Source organism: Hyla sarda, chromosome 4 (assembly GCF_029499605.1).
Source record: "Hyla sarda isolate aHylSar1 chromosome 4, aHylSar1.hap1, whole genome shotgun sequence".
In the NCBI taxonomy this organism is placed as follows: Eukaryota; Metazoa; Chordata; class Amphibia; order Anura; family Hylidae; genus Hyla; species Hyla sarda.
Genome location: NC_079192.1, coordinates 380,016,839 through 380,043,886, shown reverse-complemented (window position 1 = coordinate 380,043,886; position 27,048 = coordinate 380,016,839). Strand labels below are relative to the sequence as shown.

The window sequence follows — 27,048 nt, the reverse complement described above, 5'->3', positions numbered from 1 at the left end:
TTTTTTTGCATTTGTAGCAAGAACATTGAGTGGTTAATTCGTCTTACCCAACACATTCCCACTAAATTATTTTTAACAATCCATCCCGAGCCTTTCAAAAGTTGTATATGTATGATGTTTATTGAGTACCAGCACAGATAAAGCTTCACCATTGAGCTCAAGCTGCAGAAGAGAAACCTCAGGTTCAGCTAGAGAGCACATCCCAGATTGGTAGTTGCTGGAATGCACTAAACAGCAATCTACCAAATTTCTGGTTTCTAGATAGGTCCCACACATGTGCTTTCTGACCTACCTTTCATACTGATGGAATCTCCAGAGAACCTTCTGTCTCCTACCAACTGCTTAAAGACTTGGCACAAAAGATCACAAAAAATATATATCTATATATATAAACAAAGCTTTGTAACATTAAGCACAATTGTGTCTATTGCTCTTCCCTTCCCATCATCAGAATCCTTTCGAGTCCCGACTTTGACTTCATGTATGTGATCACATCTCTCCTGACTTGAGTGACTGGTGTTCGGGGATGCCAACGTTTCACGGGACGTCCATCAGGTCCAACAAGAAATTTCTCAAAGTTCCACTTGATATCGTTGAGTTTGATGTTATCCCAGAAGAGACGGTTTAATGGGTTGCCTAAGGTTTCACCGACAGGGGGGCAGGAGTTCTGAGAAGAACAGACAGGAAGCATGTTATGAACATTTTACTTAGGTCATTCCCCACAGCCTACAAGTCCCAGACCTGGTTGGTTTATGCTACAATTCCTGACAAAAATTATTTTTGCACCACACTTGCAAATTGTCACAAATTTTTTATTTTTTTTACTTTCAAAGGAAATATTCAAACTCTAAATATGAGACTAGTTAGATATTCTGTCTTTGTAAAATGTTATGCAAACAAATAAAAAAAATAAAAAAGGTATCATATCTTAACGGTATGGTTAAACACAGCACATCGGAATTGTATTTGACTCTGCGTATGCACTGCCAGGAGTTACAGAGCAACGACAGAATGAGCTCCCTCCTGCGTCCAGGCAGCTTGTGACTGCCGGCAGGAAATACGCCACTATGAATGTACACACAGTGCTATGTTGAGTAGGGAGCTCGCTCTGTGACTGCCAGCAGTGCATCCGCAGCATCATATACACTGCGGATGCACTGTATGTGACCCTAACCTTATAAATGTTTTTCCAAACTTTATCTACCTGGGCATTGCTTTTTGAGGGAATGATTGTCCATTCCCCTGGTGCTTCACCTGACATGTAACCCCCATATCATAAATGTTTTCTTCAAGTGTCATTTTTATGTTTTATAACAACACCAGAGAAAGGTTTTAGCATCATCTCCTTAGGGTTTAGAAACCCTGGCACGCTGGATGTTTTGTGCTGCTGGAGGTTCAATAGTTAAAGGGGTTATTCAGGAATAGAAACAGAGCTACTGCTATCAAAATCCACTCCCCGTCTGTCTCCAGGTTGGGTGTGGTTCTGCAGCTCAGTTAGCCAATCCAAGTTGTAAAACCACATCCAACTTGGAGACAGACGTGGTGCTGTTTTTGAAAGAAATTAGCTGTGTTTTTCTATTACTGGATAACCCCTTTAATGGGCTTACTTTACAGGTGCTGGAACCTCTAGTAGATCAAGGATTGTTTGACAATGAAAATCACTCAAAAAACTGTGACCCGTTTAAAACCCAATGAGGGGCATTCATAACTGTAGCTGTAAGTGAAGCTTTTTTCTGCACCTTTTTTTTTGTGTGCTGGTAATGTGTAGGAGCACCAAATTTATTAAATGGTTGCAGGGCATTTGATAAATGTTGTGCAGGTAAACACTTTCTGAAACTTCACTCTTCACATACTCCAAAAAGCTAAGCTAAGTCTTGGTTGGTGTAGTTTTAGAGACTTGACGGTGGTTTTGCACCTTTTTTTGCGCCTTTTTACAAAAAGTCTCAGTTGATAAATGAATTACCACTGCGTAAGACATACCTTAACAGCTGGTCTGTACACACTTAAAAAATAAATTAAAAAAAAGTATAAACTAAAAAGGCGCAAAAAATTGCCTGAGGTGCAGCGCTGCACCAATTGTGAGACAAATCTACACACAAAAACAGCTTTAAAGACAATGATAAATCACCCACAATGTTTTATTATGAGATGAAAAAAAAATAGAATCTCAAAAACAACTCTGGAGCGTAGGGATCATCATCTCCTTGGCCATTGCAGTCTGGTGATTAATCACTGAATATCACTATCATCCGGTCCTCACAAATTTCGGAGCATTTTTTGTTTGTTTGTTTGCTATGTTCTAGGCATATAACTTAGTTCTCTATGCTGACTCTTTGGTCTACCCTTTTATAACCTTCCCATTTTGTTTTTTTACTTATACCAGATATTACCCATAACTGACTGGGAACAACCAATATCTTTTGCCATACACAGGAGGTTTATATACTTTCTGTTGCTTCAATTGACAGCTCTCTTGATGGGATCAGGTTTGTTCTCAGTTAAAGGGGTACTCCGGTGCTTAGACATCTTATTCCCTATCCAAAGGATAGGGGATAAGATGCCTGATTGCGGGGATCCTGCCGCTGGGGACCCCGTGATCTTACACGCAGCACCCCGTTAAAATCAGCCCCCGGAGCACGTTCGCTCCGGGTCTGATTACTGGCGATCATGGGGGCCGGAGCATTGTGACGTCACAGCTCCGCCCCCGTTTGACGTCACGCTCCGCCCCCTCAATGCAAGCCTATGGGAGGGGTCGTGAGAGCTGTCACACCCCCTCCCATAGGCTTGCATTGATTTGGGGGGGGGAGCGCGATGCCACACGAGGGCGGAGCCGTGACATCACAATGCTCCGGCTCCCGTGAACGCCAGTAATCAGACCCGGAGCGAACGTGCTCCGTGGACTGATATAACGGGGTGCTGCGTGCAAGATCACGGGGGTCCCCAGCGGCGGGACCTCCGCGATCAGGAATCTTATTCCCTATCCTTTGCATAGGGGATAAGATGTCTAAGCGCCGGAGTACCCCTTTAACCTTGTCCCAAAGCTTGGTAAGGTCTGTAAACGCTTTCCATTTTCAATGCAGACTCATATTTAGACATGCCAGTATTTGCTTTAAAGATTTAATTCCACTTAACTTAGAAAAACTTAAATAGTTTCCCATCTTTATTTTAGAGGATGTGTTACAAAGCTACAATTCGCAGCTATTTCTGTATTTGTTAGGAAGTTTAAAAAAAAAAAAAAAACTTTACAAGGCTCGATCTATAGTGTGGTCCATTAAATTCATCAGTCAGTTGCACATCCCCTGAATACACAGAACAATGTATGGCCAATAACGATCTTTTAAATGGCGGCACAAAAGTGTTTTTTTTGTTTTTGTTTTTTTAAAAATCAGGAACAAGCTTTTTTGAGAACACTCATTTGCCTGTGTAAAAGGGCCTAGAGTCCATATTTATTGTCAAGGGTTGTATGGGGAGAACTTCTACAAAATAAACTTTATCAGCAAATAAAGGAGGTGGATTGCCCTAAGGGTCAACAAAAAGGCAATGAGGAGGACAGCAAACACCAGGTATATCATTTGTGGCAAAACCTAGTACCAAAGGGAACACTTTGCCCATTAAACCCAAAATGTACACTATTGGATACATATTCCTCTTATTTGTTACATGAAAAGCAAGGAGTGAATTGAGGCAAGAATCGGAGACATTCAGAAGAGGAAAGGTGCCATCATTACTTTGTATCTGGTCATGTGCCATCTAACCACTCATACCGGGTAAAATAAGCAAAATGTCGGGATTGGTTCAAGTATACCACTAAGCACGGCCAGGGGAGAACAGAGACACTATTATATGTGTAAGATAGTTATCTGGGCTCACTGACCGAAGTCTAATGTGCACGGGCATCGTAAAGGCGGCCATAGACATTAGAGGACTCCTTGTGGTCATTTAGCCATCAACTATCTAGACACTTTGACATTGTCTTTATGTATTTGTGAGGGTGGAAAGCTTTAGATACCTTTAAGAAGGTAAATACTTTCTGCTCTTTCTTCCCATTGACATCTCCTTTCTCAAACAGCTGGAAATTTGGAGTGAAGCCATTGCCAGGACGAACGTATCTATAGGAAACAAAGAAGATACAAACTTTTAAACAGGTTTCTATATGGCTAGGTTTCCACTTTTTCCACTGTATCTTTTTTATCATTTTTCTTTAATGGTACCCTATGAAATTTTATTTAAAAAAAAGGTATCTCCATCACTCTTTTTGGATCGCTAAAGCCCAAAAAAAAGAATAAAAAATGCAGGCAAAAACGCCAAAGTTAAAACCCACATGCCGTTTTTCTTGGCAATTTTTCACTCCCATAGACTTCTATGGGAGGAAAACGCCAAGATTTTCCTTTAAAAATGCCAAAGTCTCAACAAGAGGTTGTTTTTGAAAAACTGCCAAACTGCCAAAAAGATTAAAAAAACACCAAGTGGATATGGCATTTTACAGTTCCCTATTGACTTGCAGCTAACATCTAACCTCAGCGTTTTTTCACAAAAAAACGCCAATGCGGCAGAATGGGTGTTTTTATTGGCGTTTAAAAAAAAATAAACAAGTGGAAATCTAGCCTAACACAATCTAGACTGTTTAGTACTTACTTTAATCCTAAAGGAATTTCTTCATTACTACCAGGTTCTTGTAGACCAAATTGATTGCATGGAAACCCCAAGATGACCAACCCATTGGACCCCAGTTCTTCTTGTAGTGCATTCAGTTCTGAGAATTATAGCAAGAATTTCATTGAGAATAACAAAGGTATGTATAAATATTATGAGATATATAATCATATAATGAGGTATATGTAGTAAACGCCAACTAGCGATTAGTTGATCACAGGGTGTCACGCTGTTGGGACTCCCAGCTCTAAGGAAACTGGTCCGGAGACATTCTAAATGGGAATAATTGTCTGTCCTTGTACTGTATAAATGTACCAGGTCCTCAAGGGTGAGAATGCCCTTTATGGCCAATGGCTAACAGATGTGGATGCTGAATTAACTCAGTATTTAAAGTGTACCTGTCATTAACAAAAAAACTTTTTATATAATGTATATGATACCATTATATGTATATTTGTAATATACAAATTTTTTAACCAATGTATATTTTTGTCCCTACAGCTGTTGGACAAGCAGGGTTCTGTACACTGAGGACAAGCAGGGCTCTGTACACTGAGGACAAGCAGGGCTCTGTACACTGAGGACAAGCAGGGCTCTGTACACTGAGGACAAGCAGGGCTCTGTACACTGAGGACAAGCAGGGCTCTGTACACTGAGGACAAGCAGGGCTCTGTACACTGAGGACAAGCAGGGCTCTGTACACTGAGGACAAGCAGGGCTCTGTGCAGTGAGGACAAGCAGGGCTCTGTACACTGAGGACAAGCAGGGCTCCGTGCACTGAGGACAAGCCGGGCTCCGTGCAGTGAGGACAAGCAGGGCTCTGTGCAGTGAGGACAAGCCGGGCTCCGTGCAGTGAGGACAAGCAGGGCTCCGTGCAGTGAGGACAAGCAGGGCTCTGTACACTGAGGACAAGCCGGGCTCTGTACACTGAGGACAAGCAGGGCTCTGTACAGTGAGGAAAAGGAGGGCTCTGTACAGTGAGGACAAGGAGGGCTCTGTACACTGAGGACAATGAGGGCTCTGTACACTGAGGACAAGCAGGGCTCTGTACAGTGAGGACAAGCAGGGCTCTGTACATGGGGAACAAGCAGGGCTCTGTACAGTGAGGACAAGCAGGGCTCTGTACACTGAGGACAAGCAGGGTTCTGTACAGTGAGGACAAGCAGGGCTCTGTACACTGAGGACAAGCAGGGTTCTGTACACTGAGGACAAGCAGGGCTCTGTGCACTGAGGCTCTGTGATATGCTCCAAGCTCACACAGCAGGATGATTGACAAGCCAGGATCCTGCTTTTCCCGCCCTCACTTCCTGTATTTGGACTCCTCATAGAGACACACAGGCAATAGCTGCAGGGACAGCATTTTTTTCACCCAAAACTATACAATTTTTTTTTAACCAATGTATATTACAAATATACATATAATAGTATTATCTACATTATATCAAAAGTTTGTGTTAACGACAGGTACACTTCAAAATGGTTTCTAAACCAGACTACCCATTTAACGAATACACAAATATTTACATTGATAGAATACCTAAGTGTATTTGCTACCAGGGCTGTAACTATAGAAGGTTCCATTGCAAAGTCAACGACGTGACCCTACTGCTTTGTCTATAGTAACACAAACTTTCTTGGCACACAAGAAATGGCTTTACCATACTGCACATCTTCTACATAACACAGAACCCACAAAGAAGTTACAGATGGCCACCATCATCTCTGTTCCAGTTTCAAAGAGAATAACTGTTTTAGCACTTTGATTGGGGTCCCCTTCAGTCTATGGGCCCCCTAACAGCTGGTACCGCTATCGTTTTGCCTAAATATATCAAAGGAATATAGTATTGGGATGAACATGAGATTGGGGATGACAAGCACACGGGATACCAACGTCCATTGCCTCAACTTTTAATGAAAATTCCATTGTTTTACTTGTATCTAATCCTTCATGCTCCTACATGGAATTACATGACTCCATTATAACAGAGGGAAGACTTAAAAGGCTTTACCACAACTGCACATCCGCTATAAAGATCCTATTGACACAAGACTGTTCAATGTTAACTAATGAAATAATCAACGCTAAACTAAATAATGAGCACACCCGATCCAGTCAGCTCACATGGAGAACACAGACGTCATATAGGAAATTAATTTAAAGGGGTTCTCCTCTTTGGACAGTCCATACTTGTTAGAAGGGTCCTGGACAATATACTAATTGTAACCTGTCTCCCTGCTGGGAGCCCCAGTGATCAGCTGTATTCTGTGGGGAAACCTGGTAGTGTTATATATAGACCCTGTAGTGCTACCACAGGGGAAATTAAAGGGGTACTCCTGTGGGAAACAAATATTTTCAAATCAACTGATTCTAAAAGTTATACAGATTTGTTACTTCTATTTAAAAATCTGAATCCTTCCAGTACTTATCAGCTGCTTTATGCTCCAGAGGAAGTTGAGTTGTTCTTTCAAGTCTGACCACAGTGCTCTCTGCTGTCACCTCTGTCTGTGTCAGGAACTGTCCAACGTAGAGGCAAATACCCATAGAAAACCTCTTCTGCTCTGGACAGTTCCTTACAGGGACAGACTGGCAGCAGAGAGCACTGTGGTCAGACTGGAAAGAACTACACAACTTCCTCTGGAGAATACAACAGCTGATAAGTACTGGAAGCTTTAAGATTTTTAAATAGAAGTAATTTACAAATCTGTGTAACTTCTGGAACCAGTTGATTTGACTATTTTTTTTCCATTAGACTACCCCTTTTAGCATTGCACAACACCCATTCACATCAATAGGATGTCAGAGTACTGCAGAACAAGACCGGTCCTTCAGCGCAAGAGACACTAAGAGTTTTTTTACTCTGGCCAAGAAATAAGGATCCTGAACAGAGGACACTCTCTATATTAACGCAGAATTAACTCAATCTTCACTTACTATGAATTATTGAAAAACATTAAATATTTCTCACAGCTAGGTCTAAGTTCTCATCTGTGTCCGGGCTTCCGTGTTTGCAGCCGCCGGGTGTGACGTCACGCCCGCCCCCTCGTAACGTCATGCCCGCCCCCTCTACCAAAGTCTATGGGAAGTGGGCGTGACAGCGAGACTTCAGTTGAGACTTCAGTTGAGAAAGCGAGACTTCAGTTGAGGGGGCGGGCGAGACGTCACGAAGGGGCCGGGCGTGACGTCACGCCCGGCGGCTGCGAACACGGAAGCCCGCACACAGCGTTCGGAGTAATGAACTTCCGGACACTGTGAGCGGAACTCCGAACTGCAGGGCAGCGCACAACCCTTTTAAGACACCAGGACCCAGGACCAACTACTACCTCTGCATTCTGCTCAGGTCTGTTCAGGCTTGATGGAACAGCTTAAGAGCCACAAGGAGGGTAACACTGCTCTCTAGTTACACCCCTGATGGTACATACCTCAAAAATGTATATATTGAAATATAGGGCATAGAACATAGGGAATTTATCAGAGACGACATGACAACTAGATATTGATCACCGCCCCATATAGACCTGAAGAATAAATGTTACACTATGTAACAATATTTACATTTATCCTTCGTAATCCAGTCCACAAGTCTTACCCAGGTACTGCATGGTGAGCCCTCAGAACGTAGCCACATTCACAATCAGGAGTGTCTTCCCCTCGTACTGTTTAAAGGGGATGAGCTGACTCGCCTCTAATGTGAGGGCTGCGTAATCGTAGATGGTTCCCTGGACAGAATTGTAGCAGTCAACCTGAGACAAAACAATAACATAAGAATTATATGGCGCTTTTAACATTGGACCAAGTAAGGCTTATCTGCACTGTGGTACATGTTATTGGTGAAAACCATAATGCATTGCTGGATCCAGCTATGGCCTCTGATGAAACCTTTTGGATTTTGATGGGGTCTGTTGGGTTTCTGCAAGGTTTTACCTGCTGATTTCCTACCACACGACTCTCTAGGTTTGTTCCTAGCACAATTCTGCCTGTTCAGTGCACCTTCAACAGCATGTCATGGCATAGCAGAGTGGAGTATGTGCTGTGTTGTAATTGGCAAGAGTAGTCAGGGAATGGAGGCAACTATGTGTGTACTATTGGCAAACAGCCCCTTTCTGGTCCTGCCCCCTGAAATGTAGAAAAGGAGAAATAGATGCATCATGGAGGAAACTCTAATAGGCTCAATGAGGGACATTTATCAATGTTTGCTTATGTATTCCTTTTTTTAGTAATTTTTTCTTTACTTGTATGTGTGACTTATTTATCAGCTGGTTTCAGCCTGTTGATAATTTTCTTTCACGTAAGCAATTTTAACTTTTTTTACTTTGGTAGTAGCTTTTTCTGCTCCATGTTTGAGCTGGAGTAAATTTAGTCAATTTTTAACGCTGTTGCGACTTTTTTTTGCGCAGTTGCGACTGTCGCAGTTAATAAATACCTGACTACCCGGAGTCCATTTTAAAATTATTACTACATAGTTAAGTTTGGGAAAACTTGCTTTTCTCGCTTTCCAGTCAAACTGTCGCACGAAAAATCGCGTAGTCGCAGGTGCGACAATTTTGCGACAATTATAGTAAAGAAAACCTGACTAAACCCATTGATAAATGTCCATAAATAAGGACAGGGTGATCACAAAAATCACCTTGTCACCAATCTGAAGGGTTAATATAACAACTTGTAGGTTTTTAAAGGGAATGTATCGCCTAGATTTTATTTCTTTTTTTACTGATTAGAACCAGATACTGAAATTCACTTTGTTTCTAATCTGTTTCTATTTTTTTGTTATTTAATACAATTTGCACATCACTATGGGGACGCCATGTTGCATGAGCTTTTTAAAACAGTGTTCATAGATATGCTTTACAGAAAGCACCAATGGACATGCTGTACACTCACTGGCCACTTTATCAGGTACACCTGTTCAAGTGCTTGTTAACACCAATAGCCATCAGAATGGGAGAAGAAAGTGGATTTACGTGACTTTGAATGTGACATGGTTGTTGGTGCCAGACGGGCTGGTCTGAGTATTTCAGAAAAAGTTGGTCTACTGGGATTTTCACATAAAACCATCTCTAGGGTTTACAGAGAGTGGTTCAAAAAAGAGAAAATATCCAGTGAGGTGCAGTTGTGTGGATGAAAATGGCATGTTGATATACGAGGTCAGAGGTGAATGGGCAGACTGGTTTGAGATGTCAGAAAGGCATAATTAACTCAAATAATGACTTGTTACAACAAAGCTAAGCAGAATACCATCTCTGAATGCACAACACGTCGAACCTTGAAGCAGATGGGAACACTGCCTTTTTGTGGTACCCATGAGGCTATACTGTCGTGTTTGGTCACTGTCCCTTTAAAGGTTTCTTTTGCAGCATACACAGGCCAAGACAGCATTCTTCTCATACAAAAGTATGCAAACTTTAACCCTTAAACTCTTATTTTACCTCAGTGTATGCTATTATTGTAGTGCCATGAACAAAACCTATTTTTCAAGTAAACTCATGGTGCCCCAAACAGATTTATGTAATTCCCAGAAAGTTCTCACATAACAATTTATTTAGGGAAGGTAGCTGAAACACTGGTACTGGGACACTATTCATTGACAAGAGGAATGGTAACACTTGTCAATATCTTAATACATTTCCAAGAGGTACAAAAGGAGGATGACACAGGAGAGTTATGAGAAAAGATGCTCCAGAATTTTCATTCATTTACAGTCATTCAGACTCATTCTTTTAGATCACCCAGTATTATTTCCTGCAGCTCCTCATCCAGAAGGAAAAATAAGAAAGATACGGGAGCCAAGTTAAACCAGTCCTTAAAACCAAAATACCCCTTCCATTAATCTCAGGTAGCAGAGCGCTGTCAAGTCACAATAAAGGTTAAAAGTACAGCACCTTTCACATTGCATCATTGTGCCGAGTTCTTCACATGGAAACGGAGCACCATGCTGGATTTGGGATATGTTCCAGGAAGATAATGTGATGTCCCAGTACGGGATATGTTCCTACAGTCCTGTCAGGCTGAACCCCTGTATGTCCTCAGGGCTCTCCTGCAGTGTCCCCCCATAAAGTGAATGGGTTGTATATTAAGTGCAAAGAACCTTTGAAGTGGGTCACATGATTGTTAGTCACATGATAATGCTTGTCACATGTTTAAGTCATATGTTTGTTACCCAGAGAGCACCAGGTGACCCGCAGTTGGCCTAGGGGCTCCTTGTTCAGCCCCCCTTTATAAGAGGGGGAGGTACTACAATGTCTCTTTTGTGTTGCACTTTCTGCTGAGGTCAAGTCCAGTCCAGACATCTCAGGGTCAGTGTCCAGCACATCTGGAGGCCTCAACCCAAATTGCAGCCACAAGTCAGTAAGTCAAGTCATCTTTATCTGCTGTCATCATCTTTAGTCAAGTAAAGTCAATTGCAGAAAGTGTGGCCTGCACCTATAGTCTCTCAAGTCATTGCAAGTCCCAGCAAGCTGCGAGGTCCCCTGGTTACTGGTCACCTCTCTGGGATCCTGGCCGAACTGTATAGACTGTAACACCTGTCTAATCTCAATAAAAGCTACCGTTAACCTTAACCTGGCTTTGGACTATTATTTGCCCCTGCCTAACCTAGGACTAGCGGTACAACCGTCAGGTGGTTACATAGGCAAACCACACCCTGGCGTTACGAACACAAAGGGGTTAATCCCATCTACCCCTGGCAACACCATTTGCCCCTACACCTCACATCACACCCCGACGACATCAAATTAACTGAGCACTTCCTTTTATTGAACTATAATTTTCACTGCAAACAATAACTTTACACCTACGTACGTCATCTACATACACAGTGTCCCAATGGTGGAGTCAGGCTGCTCCCTGCGATAGACATAACACACTGAGTGAGTTTACAGGTGTGCTTAAAAATAATGCTACTATACATATTAGTTCCTGACTCTGCTCCATTCTTCCCCAACGCACGTTCCCCATAGATGTATGATTGAAAGCATTAAAGGGGTACTACTGTGCTGACAACTTATCCCCTATCTAAAGGATAGGGGATAAGTTGCCTGATTGCGCGGGGTCCCGCCGCTGGAGACCCCGGCGATCTTGCACGCAGCACCCCGCTCTCATCAGGCCCCGGAGTGAACATCCACTCCGGGTCTGATGACAGGGCCGGTGATCGTGATGTCACAGCTCCGCCCCCGTGTGATGTCCCGCTCTGCCCCTCAATACAAGTCTATGTCAGGGGGCGAGACAGCTGTCTCGCCCCCTGCCATAGACTTACATTGAGGGGCGGAGCGTGATGTCACATGGGGGCGGAACTGTGACATCACGATCACCGGCCCTGTCATCAAACCCGGAGTGGATGTTCGCTCCGGGGCCTGATGAGAGCGGGGTGCTGCGTGCGAGATTGCCGGGGTCCCTAGCGGCGGGATCCAGTGCGATCAGGCAACTTATCCCCTATCCTTTAGATAGGGGATAAGTTGTCAGCACGGTAGTACCTCTTTAAGGGTTAAAGGAAAAGGCTACTTACAAATATCAGTTCTGCAGTCCCAAAAATAGACTAAATGTAGTCACAATCATTGGGGTAGATTCATCAAGACCTGTGCTAAGGAAAAGTTGACCAGTTGCCCATAGCAACCAATCAGATTGCTTCTTTAATTTTTCAGAGGCCTTTTCAAAAATGAAAGAAGCGATCTGATTGGTTGCTCCCCCAATAAGACCTGAACCCCTTTGAAGCCTACAGTATTGTCCATTGCCAATACACTGCACGCAACATCTCCTTTTAATAGGATACTGACATACAGCCTGACCGATGCCCCAAAACATAATGTGGATGGGGTCGGCTTTACTTTCGATACATTTTTTTGAATGGGTGCTGTACATTTGATAAATACATAACACAGACTGATATAGAGGGACAGAGGGCCCTGCCAGAGAGGGCTTACAATCTACATTATAACATAATGTCTGCCCTAGGTTGCATGGCCTATAATGTGTGTGAGGGAGGCCGGTGATGCTGAGGTTTTACTTTTCATATGGTTGAATATTAATGTCCTCCGGATGAGTCTATCTCATACACACTGCACTTTTTCATTAGCCAAGGCGCATCTAATCCCCTCACAATGTCCAATATGGGAGTTATTATTAGGATATGCTCTAAGGATTTAGCATGCGCCAGTCTGCTATCAGTAGGTAGTGACAGTCCGCGCCGCTGTCACAGCCAAGTGTCTTCTAATGAACCATGTCCCCGGCAGATGATAAAGACTGAATGACAGAGGGGGGATATGAGACAAAAATAATACTATAGGGGGAGATTTATCAAAACCACCAACCAATCAGATCTGTTCTTTCATTTTGCAGAGGCCTTGTTAAAAATGAAAGTAGCAATCTGATTGGATGCTAAGGGCAAATGGGCAACTTTTCCTCTGGAAAAGTTTTGATAAATCTCCCCCATAGTGTTTTGCTGCACATTGCATATTGTTATGGTGGCCCTCAGTCAGGGGTAGGGGTGCCACATTTCTTGCCAAAAAATACTGGTCATGCTACTTTGCATAATTAAATATCACAGGATACACAAATGTGGGGAGGGAGGGGGGGGGGGATTTTGTCCTATTCTGACCCTTAGAACTTTTTTATTTCTCCTTATATGGGCCTGTATGAGGGTTTGTTTTTGCGCCCCAATCTGTAGTTTTTCACAGTACCATTTTTGTTTTGATGTGACTTTTTGATCGCTTTTTTTTTATTAAATTCGAGAGTTGCAGTTAGTTACGAACTACAACTCCCAGCATGCTTTGATACAGCCTGTGGCTCAGCAGCTGCCCCAAACGAAAAAACTACAACACCCAGCATGTTGGACTATATAGTAATATATACACTGCTCAAAAAATAAAGGGAACACTAAGATAACACATCCTAGATCTGGATGAATGAACTAATCGTATGAAATACTTTCGTCTTTACATAGTTGAATGTGCTGACAACAAAATCACACAAAAATTATCAATGGAAATCAAATTTATTAACCCATGGAGGTCTGGATATGGAGTCACACTCAAAATCAAAGTGGAAAACCACACTACAGGCTGATCCAACTTTTATTTAATGTCCATAAAACAAGTCAAACTTTTTTTTTAAATCAACTGGTGCCAGAAAGTTTAGCAGATTTGTAAATTACTTCTATTCAAAAATCTTAATCCTTCCAGTACTTTTTAGGGGCTATACACTACAGAGGAAATGCTTTACTTTTTAGATTTCTCTGATGTCATGAACACAGTTCTCTCTGCTTTCCATTTTAGGAACTGTCCAGAGTAGGAAAAAATCCCCATAGCAAACATATGCTGCTCTGGACAGTTCCTAAAATGGACAGCAGAGGTCAGCAGAGAGCACTGTGGTCATGACATCAGAGAAATCTAAAAAGTAAAGCATTTCCTCTGTAGTGTATAGCCCCTAAAAAGTACTGGAAGGATTAAGATTTTTTAATAGAAGTCATTTACAAATCTGCTTAACTTTCTGGCACCAGTTGATTTAAAAAAAAAAAAAAAGTTTTCCACGGGAGTACCCCTTTAACAAACAAAACCACCGCTATTGGTCTGACACTAACCCTCATTGGATAGATCCCTCCAAGACTGTTGGAAAACAAACATTGATGGTATGGTGTGGTATATGGGGTACAAAGATAGTGGGGCCATTCTTCATCAATGGAAACCTCAAGGCCACTGGATATGCAAAATTGCTACATGATGATGTGTTTCCCTCTTTATGCACTGAAGCTGGCATGTTCCCTGAGTTTTTCCAGCGAGATGGTGACCACCACATTATGGGTGTCAGGTCCGAGCATTCCTAGATGAACAGTTTCCTGGAAAGTGGATTGGTCGTCGTGGGTCAGTTGAATGGCCCCCAAGGTCTCCCGATCTGACCCCCTTAGACTTTTATCTTTGGGGTCATCTGAAGACAATTATCTATGCTGTGAAGATACAAGATGTGCAGCACCTGAAACTACGGATACTGGAAGTCTGTGCTAGCATTTCTCCTGCGGTGTATATAGTAGTATATAGCAGTGTATACGGATACTGGAAGCCTGTGCTAGCATTTCTCCTGCGGTGTTGCTATCAGTGTGTGAATAGTGGGAGAAGAGGGTTGCATTGACAATCCAACACAATGGGCAGCACATTGAACACATTTTATAAGTGGTCAGAAACTTGTAAATAACTCATGAAAGAATAAAGTTACGTTAAAACCAAGCACATCATTGTTTTTTTTGTGAAATTCACAATAAGTTTGACATGTCACATGACCCTCTTCCTACTGAAAAAACGAAAGTTGGATTCAAAATGGCTGCCATGGTCACCACCCATCTTGAAAAGTTTCCCCCCTCACATATACTAATGTGCCACAAACAGGAAGTTAATATCACCAACCATTCCCATTTTATTAAGGTGTATCCATATAAATGGCCCACCCTGTAGTTTTACAACAGCTGGATGCACTCTGGTTGGGAAACACTGGTATAGCATATGGTGCAACATTCCGGGAATTAGGTTGGATAAATACCGGCCATTGCATTGCCGGTATTTTTAATATAAAAATACCGACAGGGTGGCCAAAATACCTTCCAGGTGGCAACCCTAGTTAGGGGTGACCTCTTTTACGTTCTTTCTGTTATCCTTGTAACAATGCCCCACACCTTTGTTTCCTAGCAATACAGTTCCTATGTGGACAAGAGCTCTCTACCTAGTAGAGAAAGGGAGAGGACTGACCAATCAGGGCAGGGTTCCCTCTCTCCAGGGGCCCCAAAGTGGCTGCCAGCACTATCTCCATTGTATCCATAAAGTAGTTATCACGGCTGTAAAACTAAGGGCCCTAATAGGTCGCTATTGACCTTTGTAATTGGGCCTGCAATCAGCCCACGAATATGCACATCAGATTGTCATGTTGGGTCATTTTGACCCATCACAAATTTTTGGACACACATCAGATTATTGCAGCAAAGCGGCAGCACAAAAGATGTAGCTTTTGTTAGTGAAGCGCTTCTCAATATGGGGTCAAGCCATGTAATAGGGCCCTAAGCTTCATCAGAGCAATCAGTAGGGGGCAGCATTTCTATCTTGGCGGAAGAACTCACAATGTGCCATCTGCCAATTGTCGGGAGGTAGACACACATATAATTGTATAACTAGAATACATAACAATGCCACAGTGACTTAGTTTCTCATCACCTTACAGATTGTCATCGCTTATATTCAGGTGTGCCCCAAAAGTGTGATTCAGCAGCTGTGTTACAACTTGTAGGCACCTGCTCTGCTTTAGGTTACACCTGTAAAACAAGTCTATGTATTGAGTAGCCTGTTATAAGTAACCCCTTTGTCTTATGGGACCATAATGACCTACTTGGCGGGGGTCCCAATGCAGGAATGCAGACATTAAATGAAATTACTCATTACCCAATGGCGTGCACAGGCAACAGTCTGAGAAAAGACAGTTTTTAAGGCTGGGAACCTGTATTAAGTTTCATGCTGCCTGAACTACAGATAACCAGAAAGAGACTTCTTTAGGGTGCGTTCACACGCTATTTGTTTTTTCGGGTTTTCCGCTGCGTATTTGAAAGGGGGTGGGCTCTTCTTGGCTGTCCGCAGCAGATTTTCCACTGAGGAATTTACGCTATGGAAAATCTGCCGCAAGCCCCATTGAAGTCAGTAGGGACTGCGGCGGACAGCTGAGAAGAGCCCGCCCACTTTCAAATACGCAGCGGAAAACCCGCTAGAATAAATAGCGTGTGAACGCACCCTTAGGCTAGGATTCCACTGAGGTTTTTTTCCATTTTCCAACAGCAAAAACACCAGGAAAAACTGCCAGAAAAACTGCCACAGCTTTTTCCTGTGTTTTTGGCATTTTTTCTGGCGTGTGGAAACAGACAAATTTGTGCACTGTGGCAGTTAAACTCCAGCTGTTGCTAAACTACAACTCCCAGCATCCCCAGACAGCAAAAGGCTGTCTGGACATGCTGGGAGTTGTAGTTTTGTAACAATTGTAGGCTCTCTGTTTGGGAAGACATTGCATTATGGGTGCTTTCCCCAGCGGACAGTGCCAAAAATGCCCTAACCAATTTTTTGCGTTTCTTTTTTCTTCTCGTTTCAGAGGATTACGGCGGATTCGATGGATTACGGTGGATTAACTGGATTTTTTTCTTTTAATAAAATGGCTAACGAGGGCTGTGGGGGAGTGTTTTTTAAAATAAAATAATTTTTCCAATGTGTCGTTTTTTTTTAAATTGAATTTTAAGGCTTAGTAGTGGAAGCCGTCTTATAGACGGAATCCATCACTAAGCAGGGGCTTAGCATTAGCCCCAAAAACATCTAGCGCTAACCCCCAATTATTACCCCGGTACCCACCACCAGAGGGGTTCCGGGAAGAGCCGGTACCAACAGGCCCGGAGCATCAAAAATGGCGCTCCTGGGCCTAGGCGGTAACAGGCTGCCGTTATTTAGGCTGGGGAGGGCCAGTAACAATGGTCCTTGCCCACCCTGGTAACGTCAGGCTGTTGCTGCTTGGTTGGTATGTGGCTGAGAATAAAAATATGGGGAACCATATTCGTTTAAAGGGGTTCTCCGGTGCTTACACATCTTATCCCTTATCCAAAGGATAGGGGATAAGATGCCTGATCGCGGGAGTCCCGCCGCTGGGGACGCCCGTGATCTTGCACGCGGCACCCCGTTTGTAATCAGTCCCCGGAGTGTGTTTGCTCCGGGTCTGATTATGGGCGACCACCGGGCCGGCGGTGTGTGACGTCACGCCTCTGCCCCCGTGTGATGTCACGCTCCGCCCCTCAATGCAAGCCTGTGGGAGGGGGCATGATAGCTGTCACGCCGCCTCCCGTAGGCTTGCATTGAGGGGCGGAGCGTGACGTCACACGCCGCCGGCCCGGTGGTCGCCCGTAATCAGACCCGGAGCGAACACGCTCCGGGGACTGATTACAAACGGGGTGCCACGTGCAAGATCACAGGCGTCCCCAGCGGCGGGACTCCCGCGATCAGGCATCTTATCCCCTATCCTTTGGATAGGGGATAAGATGTGTAAGCACCGGAGAACCCCTTTAAAAAAAATTATGGAAAAAAAATGAATAGAGTTCCCTGTATTTTTATTCTCAGCCAGATACCAACCAAGCAGCAACAGCCTGACATTACCAGGGTAGGCTAGGACCACAGCTGAGTCCCCAAATTCACATCATGACGACCGCAACAGGTGTCAGAAGTGACACTTGCTGTGATCTGTCCCTTACTGCAGGTACTAGTGCTCCCAACATGGAGCACACTCTGCTCCCTGCTGGGAGCTGTAGTATTTGTACTAATAGACAGATGGCCGTGGTGTCACTTCTGACACCCGTTGTGATCTGTCTCTTAATGCAGTTACTACAGCTCCCAACATGGAGCAGAGTGTGCTCCATGTTGGGAGTAGTAGTACCTGCAGTTAAAGTCAGATCACAGCGGGTGTCACTCCTGACACCCGCTGCGATCCTCTGGTATAAGTTATAGAAGCGGGCGGCAGCCGCATTTGTCTGGTCCCCTGCCTGTCACTATACTCTATGCCCGTCACTACACTATGATGTGAGGTTATCTTGACTTCACAGATTCATATATGCCACTGAGAGTTGTGAGTGGCCAAGTGGCCAACACTATCCAGCCATTCACAGCTCTCAGCGGGAATTATGAAGCTGTGAAGTGAAGAGAACTTCACATCACAGCGGAGTATAGTGACGAGCAGTGGATCAGAGAAGTGCGGCTGGCCGCGCTTCTATAGCTTATACCGGAGGATCGCAGGGGGTGTCAGAAGTGACACCCGCTGTGATCCGTCTATTAGTACAGGTACTACTACTCCCATCATGGAACAGTCTGTTCCATGCTGGGAGTAGTAGTACTACCTTAAAAATCAAAAAACATAAAAAGTAGTTAGAAAAGTAAAAAAAAAACACACATTTTTTATTAAACACATAATTAAAATAAATTACTTATAAAAAGTTTTACAAAATTAATTATAAAAAATATATAATTTTTATAATTAAATGGCCCCTTTCTAGATTTTTTATATTGCCGGCTAGATTTTTAGTTCTCTGCCCGCCCACGTAAATTGATCCCTGTTTAAAAATTAATAAAAAAATTTTGTTCTAAAAAATATGAATTTCGTTTAATACAATTTTTTCCATCACTACTATATCTTTTTATTTTTTTTATTTTTTTAATGGTACCCTATGACATTTTTCAAAAAAAGCAATCTCCATCCCTTTTTTTTGCTAAAATCCAAGACAAAAATTTAAACCGCTGGCAAAAACGCCAAAGTTAAAACCCACATGACATTTTTCTTAGCGTTTTTTTATTCCCATTGACTTCTATGGGAGGAAAACACCAAAATTTTCCTTAAAAAAAACACCAAAACAACAAGAGGTCGTTTTTGAAAGACTGCCAAAAATAGCTGAAAACGCCAAAAGGATTAAAAAAAATGTTGCAGTTCCCTATTATCTTGCAGCTAACATCTGGCCCCAGATGCCATGCGGCAGAATGGGCGTTTTTAGTGGCGTTTTTGCCACGCCAAAAAAAACAAGTGGAAACCTAGCCTTACTGTGATCTGACTAATGTTTACTAAACTGTGCATGGGCTGTGACATCACTATATGCATTATCCCTGTACTGTGGAATGGTGCAAAGAAGATTGCAAAAAAATGGTCTGCGGTGGCGCTGCCTTGTAGAGATCGGAATGAAGCTTCGGTCTTATAATTAAAATCTCATTTATTGTAACATAAACTGAGATATGGACATGCAAAACGCGTTTCGAGGGTAAGTTCCCCCTTTCTCAATTGCAAGAACTACAGTATAAGGTGCATACAGCCACTGTAAGCCAGAGACCATCTGACCCCACACGGAGGGGAGATATGCACATATCAAGCCATACCCCAGGTGAGTACCACTAACACTGGGGTTGCGGACCGGGATTATCCCACTGAATTACAACAAAAATTGTAACAAAAATTACAAGCCCACTCGCCACGTCAAGGCCACCTAGTCAGAGTGGGTCCCTAACCTGACACTGGCGTAGTGCCGGGCGGCGACCACTGCCTCCGAGACACCAAGCCCACAGGGGGAGCGACCCTGTGGCCAGGCAGCCCCACTGCTGCCCGACCAAGCCCCTGGCTCTGGGCCGCACCACCCCACAGACAAAGCATAACAGAAACAATGGCCGCCACAGAGAACCACACCAGTTTGAAACCTACCATGTGCTCACTGCCAGAGGGCTGGGAGAATGCTAGGAGGAAACCCTTATGCAGTCTCCTGCTGATTAATAACTATGTTTACTATACTGTACATGTACTATGACATCACTTTCTACATTATCCCTGTACTGTGACATAAATGTGTTTACTACATTGTGCATGGTCTGTGACATCACCATGTGCATTAACAACATACTGTGACCTAACTGTTTACTATACTGTGCACAAGGCCTGTGACATTACTATGTGCATTAACCCCATACTGTGACTTAACTGTTTAGGCTGCTTTCACACTATAAAATACTTCTGTTATGAACACCCGTTATAAAAAGCATGGAAATCGGCAGTTATACGGCCGGTACAAAATCACTAACGGCCATTAATAAGTCCCATTATAGTCTATGGGATTTTTCTAATACACGTTTTAACCCGTTATCGCCCGTTATTAATAGCGGCCACTATTTTGTGACTCAACGGGAGAGATAGTGTATGCTCTAATTCTCCCGTTACTATCGCCCGTCACAAAATAATGGCCGTTATTAATAACGGGCGATAACGGGTTAAAACGGCTATTAGAAAAATCCCATAGACTATAATGACAAATTCCAAAATTCCTCAAAGGTGAACCACAGGATAAATCAGGCGCCACACGTTTCGCGGTGAAGACCGCTTCATCAGGCATATAGATATGCCTGATGAAGCGGTCTTCACCGCAAAACGCGTTGCATTGTGGGTAAAATAAACTTCTGCTCTTCACAAGTTTGTGGCACCTGATTTATCCTGTGGTTCACCTTGGAGGAATTTTGGAATTTGTCTGTATCTATCCCAGGAGCGGCTGCCTGTTCTGAGACTCCCTTCTCTACATGCTTTTACCATTGTTGTACTTGGTTGAGTGCAACTATTGCGGGTGAGCAATATTCCTTACTGTTCACCTAATATACATATATACGGTTTCACACTATGGAGTGCTTTCCTTTGTTTTAATAGACTATAATGGGATTTTCTAACGGCCGTTAGTGATTTTGTACCGGCCGTATAACTGCCGATTTCCAGGCTTTTTATAACGGGTGCTCATAACGGAATAATTTTTATAGTGTGAAAGCCGTCTTACTATACTGGGCATAGGGGCTGTTACATTACTATGTGCATTATCCCTGTACTGTGACATAACTATGTTTACTATACTGTAAATGTACTATGAAATCACTGTTGTGCACATTATCCCATTATTGTGACATCACTGTGTGCATTATCCTTGTTTATAGGAAAAATTCAAAACATTATGAGGGAGATTTATCAAAACCCGGGCAAAGGAAAAGTTGCTGAGTTGCCCATAGCAACCAATCAGATCGCTTCTTTCATTTTTAACTAGGCCTCTGCAAAATGAAAGAAGCAAGCTGATTGGTTGCTATGGGCAACTGGGCAACTTTTCCTCTGGACAGGTTTTAATAAATCTCCCTCATTATGTTTTTCATGATCTGAACTTGAGGTTGAAGGGGGTTATGGAGGAGTGGGGCCATGTTATGTGGGGCCATGGTACATAAAGCGACAAACAAGGGCAGGGTCACCTAAAAATGTGCAAAATGACTGTTGCCTTTCACAGCAGTTTAGAATAAAGGACACTGTGAAGGACTGTGTCAGCACGCTTTTCAGCGAATGATAATTATAATAATCATAATTCTGCCGCCCCGTAAAAAGCAATTAACTGCGAAACGCAATGAGGAATTTGTGCAACGAAACCGCCACCCCCGGCCTGTGCGGAGGAGACGAATACAACAGAGATCAACCCGCTGATCTGAACAGAAAGCTCCAGAGACCGCAGCTCGGACTAACACTCTGCCCAGTCCAGGGGCTCGCCGCTAGCTGATTTTACAGATTTAACCAGCTGCACACAGTGTTCTTGTCTTTTTTTTTTTTTTTTTTTTTTTTTTAATAACCATAAACCAAAAGGGAAAGGTCATCCACATAGAAACAAATAGGACAATGGGGGATAGACACAGAAGTCAGAAGGTTGGTACTGTTGTCCTTGTTTATACAGTGTGTCATTGTTCTTATAGTTCCCTCGATGACAGACAGATAGATAGATAGATAGATAGATAGATATGAGCTAGATGTGAGATAGATAGATAGATATGAGCTAGATATGAGATAGATAGATATGAGATAGATAGATATGAGATAGATATAAGATAGATAGATAGATAGATTTGAGATAGATAGATATGAGATAGATAAGAGATAGATAGATAGATAGGAGATAGATAGATAAGAGATAGATAGATAGATAGATAGATAGGTAGGAGATAGATAGATAGATAGATAGGAGATAGACAGATAGATAGGAGATAGATAGATAAGAGATAGATAGATATGAGATAGATAGATAGATAGATATGAGCTAGATATGAGATAGATAGATAAGAGATAGATATAAGATAGATAGATAGATTTGAGATAGATAGATATGAGATAGATAAGAGATAGATAGATAGATAGATAGGTAGGAGATAGATATATAGATAGATAGATAGGAGATAGACAGATAGATAAATAGATAAGAGATAGATAGATATGAGATAGATAGATAGATATGAGATAGATAGATTTGAGATAGATAGATATGAGATAGATAGATAGATAGATAGGAGATAGATAGATAAGAGATAGATAGATAGATATGAGATAGATAGATATGAGATAGATAGATATGAGATAGATAGATTTGAGATAGATAGATTTGAGATAGATAGATATGAGATAGATAAGAGATAGATAGATAGATATGAGATAGATAAGAGATAGATAGATAGGAGATAGATAGATAGATAGATAAGAGATAGACAGATAGATATGAGATAGATAGATAGACAGATATGATATATATATATATATATATATATATATATAGATAGATAGATAGATAGATAGATAGATAGGAGATAGATAGATAGGAGATAGATGGATAAGAGATAGATAGATAGATATGAGATAGATAGGAGATAGATAGACGGATAAGAGATAGATAGATAGATAGATAGATAGATAGATACATAGATAGAAAGGAGATATTTAGATAGATTAAAAAATTTAACAGAAGAGCAGCACAGCCAGAGATCAAGAAAAAAAATTAGCTGGGCGAAGGCAACTAGTTGGCCCAGGTCACAGGCCCAAATCCAGATAAATAGCAAAAGATAGTCGCAGCACTCCAAAAATTTTGAAAAAAGATAAGTTTATTCCATATACAAAAACAAGAGCAACGTTTCGGCTGCCTGTGCAGCCTTTTTCAAGCATGCTTGAAAAAGGCTGCACAGGCAGCCGAAACATTGCTCTTATTTTTGTATATGGAATAAAGCCACCTTATCTTTTTTCACCATTTTTGGAGTGCTGTGACTATCTTTTGCTATTTATCTAAATAGATAGATAGATATACAGCAACAGAAGAATGCAGCAGCACACTGCCAGCACAAGGATATAGGTGCAACATGAATATGCAGTTAAAACATGGAGAGCTATACAGCTATGGTGTAATAGATGCAAATGTGAAACTATGAAATAGTGAGGCACTTAGCTCGCAAATTTGTCTCCGCCGGCGGTCAAATAGCTTGGACCGTCCCACCGCGATAAGGTAGCCTCCTGGCTAGATAGATAGATAGATAGATAGATAGATATGAGATAGATAGATAGATATGAGATAGATAGATATGATATGATATAGATAGATATGAGATAGATAGATATGAGAGATAGATAGATAGATATGATAGATAGATAGATATGAGATAGATATGAGATAGATAGATATGAGATAGATAGATATGAGATAGATAGATAGATATAGATAGATAGATATGGATAACAGGGATTGCATTTTTCATATGATGTCTTACATTTCTCTCATTAAGGTCAATGAAGGACATAAGGGCCCTTTTTTTGCACGCCCCCATGAAAGACATATCAGGCCACTATGGGTAACTTCCACCACTTTGAAGCTTGAACTAATAAACCTGCAGAGGAAGCTGCCATGAAGGTGCTCACATTCTAGTACCCCTGTGTCAAGCACGTGCAAACACTCCAGGGTAAATAAGGAATGTTTTGGAGGATGGGAAGGCAGTAGAGGACACAGAAGATGCCAGTACAGATGGGGACAAATATGAAACCTCTGTGCAGATGTCCCCCTCAGGACCCCAGTGCAGTATGGTAGCATTGCTAACCCCCTAAATATTATAACCAAATATTGTAATTCAATATTTTTACAGTGAGCGTCCATACAGTCCTCCAGTGCAGAGAAACTGCTGGGCATTGTTAGCCATGTAGCCAATAGCCCCGTAGTCCTTCTTTTGGTCATCATTCTCGGGCAAAAGGGTCCACCCCTTGTTCATCCTTTCTCCATCCCAATGTTTAGCCTGTTGAAACCAGTGGGAGTCAAACAAACAATTGCAGGATCATTCGTGCAGACCTTCACTTCATTGTTGGCCGCACACCCCATTTCTACAAGGTGATAAGTGTCCGATAACGTTGATTTTACTCCCTGCACAAAAGATGCCATCTGCCAACTAATACTTTTATACAGGCCAGTTGTGGATAATACCCGTTCCTACATATGCTCATTTGCCGGAAAAATCGCCCCCCGCCTAAGGGTCCAGGATGGCTGTCACTTAATAACAATAATCAGAATTCTGCCGATAGATAGATATGAGATAGATAAATAGATATGAGATAGATATATATATGAGATAGATAGATAGATATGAGATAGATAGATATATCCAAATAGGCAGCAGCACACAAGGGGTAGGTGAAAAAACGTGGCAAAATTTATTTCATCATTCCAGTGTACAGAGAGCAATGTTTCCGCGGCCTCTCGCCGCCAGAATGGCGGCGAGAGGCCGCGGAAACGTTGCTCTCTGTACACTGGAATGATGCAATAAATTTTGCCACGTTTTTTCACCTACCCCTTGTGTGCTGCTGCCTATTTGGATATAGTTATGTTGGGATCCCCTCGCCAAGGCTCCGACACAGCTTGTACCATTTACGTATAGCCTCATCTTGGTTGTGCTGCTCTTCTGTGAATTTTAGATAGATAGCTATGAGATATATGCCTGCTGATCTATTCACACAGAGGCATATTCATAGTGTAGGGTCCGTCCCAATGAGATCACCTTACCGTGGTGGGACGGTCCAAGCTATTTGGCTGCCAAATTGCAAGCTAAGTATCTCACTATTTCATTACTGCACCATAGCTGAATAGCTTCTCATGTTGTATCTATATACTCATGTTTTATCTATATCTTTGTGCTAGCAGTGTGCTGCTGTATTCTCCTGTTGCTGTATATTTAGCCCAGCAGCCTGCACCTGTAGGCCAGGTCCGTATAATAGTTTGGAATCAATAGTGCTGTCCAACTTATTCTTTGTTTGTTTAGATATGAGATAGATAGATATGAGATAGATAGATAGATAGATATGAGATAGATAGATATGAGGATAGATAGATATGAGATAGATAGATATGGGATTGATAGAGATGAGATAGATATGAGATAGATAGATAGATATGAGATAGATAGATATGAGATAGATAGATAGATATGAGATAGATAGATATGAGATAGATAGATATGAGGATAGATAGATATGAGATAGATAGATATGAGGATAGATAGATAGATATGAGATAGATAGATATGAGATTGATAGAGATGAGATAGATATGAGATAGATAGATAGATATGAGATAGATATGAGATAGATAGATAGATATGAGATAGATAGATATGAGATAGATAGATATGAGATAGATAGATATGAGATTGATAGAGATGAGATAGATATGAGATAGATAGATGAGATAGATATATATGAGATAGATAGATATGAGATAGATAGATTGATAGATAGATATGATATAGAGTCTAGTATGATCTTGCATTTTCTTTAGCTTAATCGGAATGGCAGGAGAACTTTTCCTGGAGTTATTTGTCTGCACATCCTGAACAGATGGATCTATGGATCGGATAGGTCAATGGCTCTCGGGGGGGGGGGGTATATCCTATGTATCATCTCCATGGACACTTTTGGGTGGTGTCACAACTCAACAGTTCCTCTCCATACATCCTATAGCATGGACGTCATATAGTCCTGTTTGGACCCCTCCCTTTATTGGAGGGATAGCCGGTAACAAGGGGCAGCTCCCATACTGGCAGACCCTGTCGTCCATGTTTTGTATAGACAGACCTACCTTTGATTTGCCACTTGCATTTTTTTATTTCCCGTAATGTGTCCATTGGGAAATAAGCAACTGGTGGCACATTTCCCCTGCGAAATTGTTTTTGCTTTTTCCCCGGGGGTCTTTGGAACCAGACCCACTGTGATCAGCCGATGGCTGTGACAACTCTCATAGTAAAGGGATTTTCTGTGACGAGGCCACCCCTATTAAGGGTACGTTCACACGTATAGGATCCTGCGCAGATTTGATGCGCAGGATTTGTAATTGAAGATTAGAAGCCATGGCCAGTGATTTAGTTTACATTGAAATCTACAGCAGAAAATCCTGCGCATCAAATCTGCTTATGTGTGAACCTACCCTAAAAGTGTAAATAAAAACGCAAAAGTTGATTTACCTTAAAAAGCTGAAACCAATAGGGTTTTACCTGCGTAGCCTACTGTATATTCCCTAATATGCATTGCTATAGAATGGAGAGAATACCAGAGGGTTCTGCCTTCACTAAGTACCATGCACAGATATAGCGGAGCTTATAGTGCCATTTACCTGTTTCTTTCCTGCACTGAGATATTGACTTACTGTAGTGCATTCAATTTATCTGCAATCCTCTGGAAAACCCCAAATAACCAGATACAACCGTGAATAAAACTAAATTACAAACTCAGCTCTGCTGCATCTGTACAAACGTTAATAAAATAAGGAATATCTGGAATCCTTACCGATTTCTGGTCGTTGTCCTTCTGTGCCTGGACTAGCGCAGCCAGGATACAGGGCAGAAGCCACGGCAATCTGAATTTAGCCCCCATCTTGGGGGAGCACAGCGGCCCCAGGAGCAGAGGCTCTTGTATGTGGTCACAGCTGGCAGCTGAGCAGCCTCTTCTCTGCACACAGGAATAATGACACATTCCAGGGATCACACAATATAACACTCAAGGCAGAGCCAGTGTCA

At 42.2% G+C, this 27,048-nt stretch overlaps 1 protein-coding gene across 1 annotated transcript; it reads right to left on the bottom strand.

Annotated features, from left to right (window-relative positions):
* Window positions 1–92: 92 nt before the first annotated feature.
* GPX3 (glutathione peroxidase 3) lies at window positions 93–27,048 on the bottom strand. The gene is made up of 5 exons (XM_056516920.1): window positions 26,819–27,048; window positions 8,241–8,394; window positions 4,636–4,753; window positions 4,010–4,109; window positions 93–667 (listed from the first exon to the last, which is right to left on the bottom strand). The coding sequence occupies exons 1-5, from the start codon at window positions 27,002–27,004 to the stop codon at window positions 425–427; spliced, it is 801 nt and encodes a 266-aa protein (XP_056372895.1). The 5' UTR covers window positions 27,005–27,048; the 3' UTR covers window positions 93–424.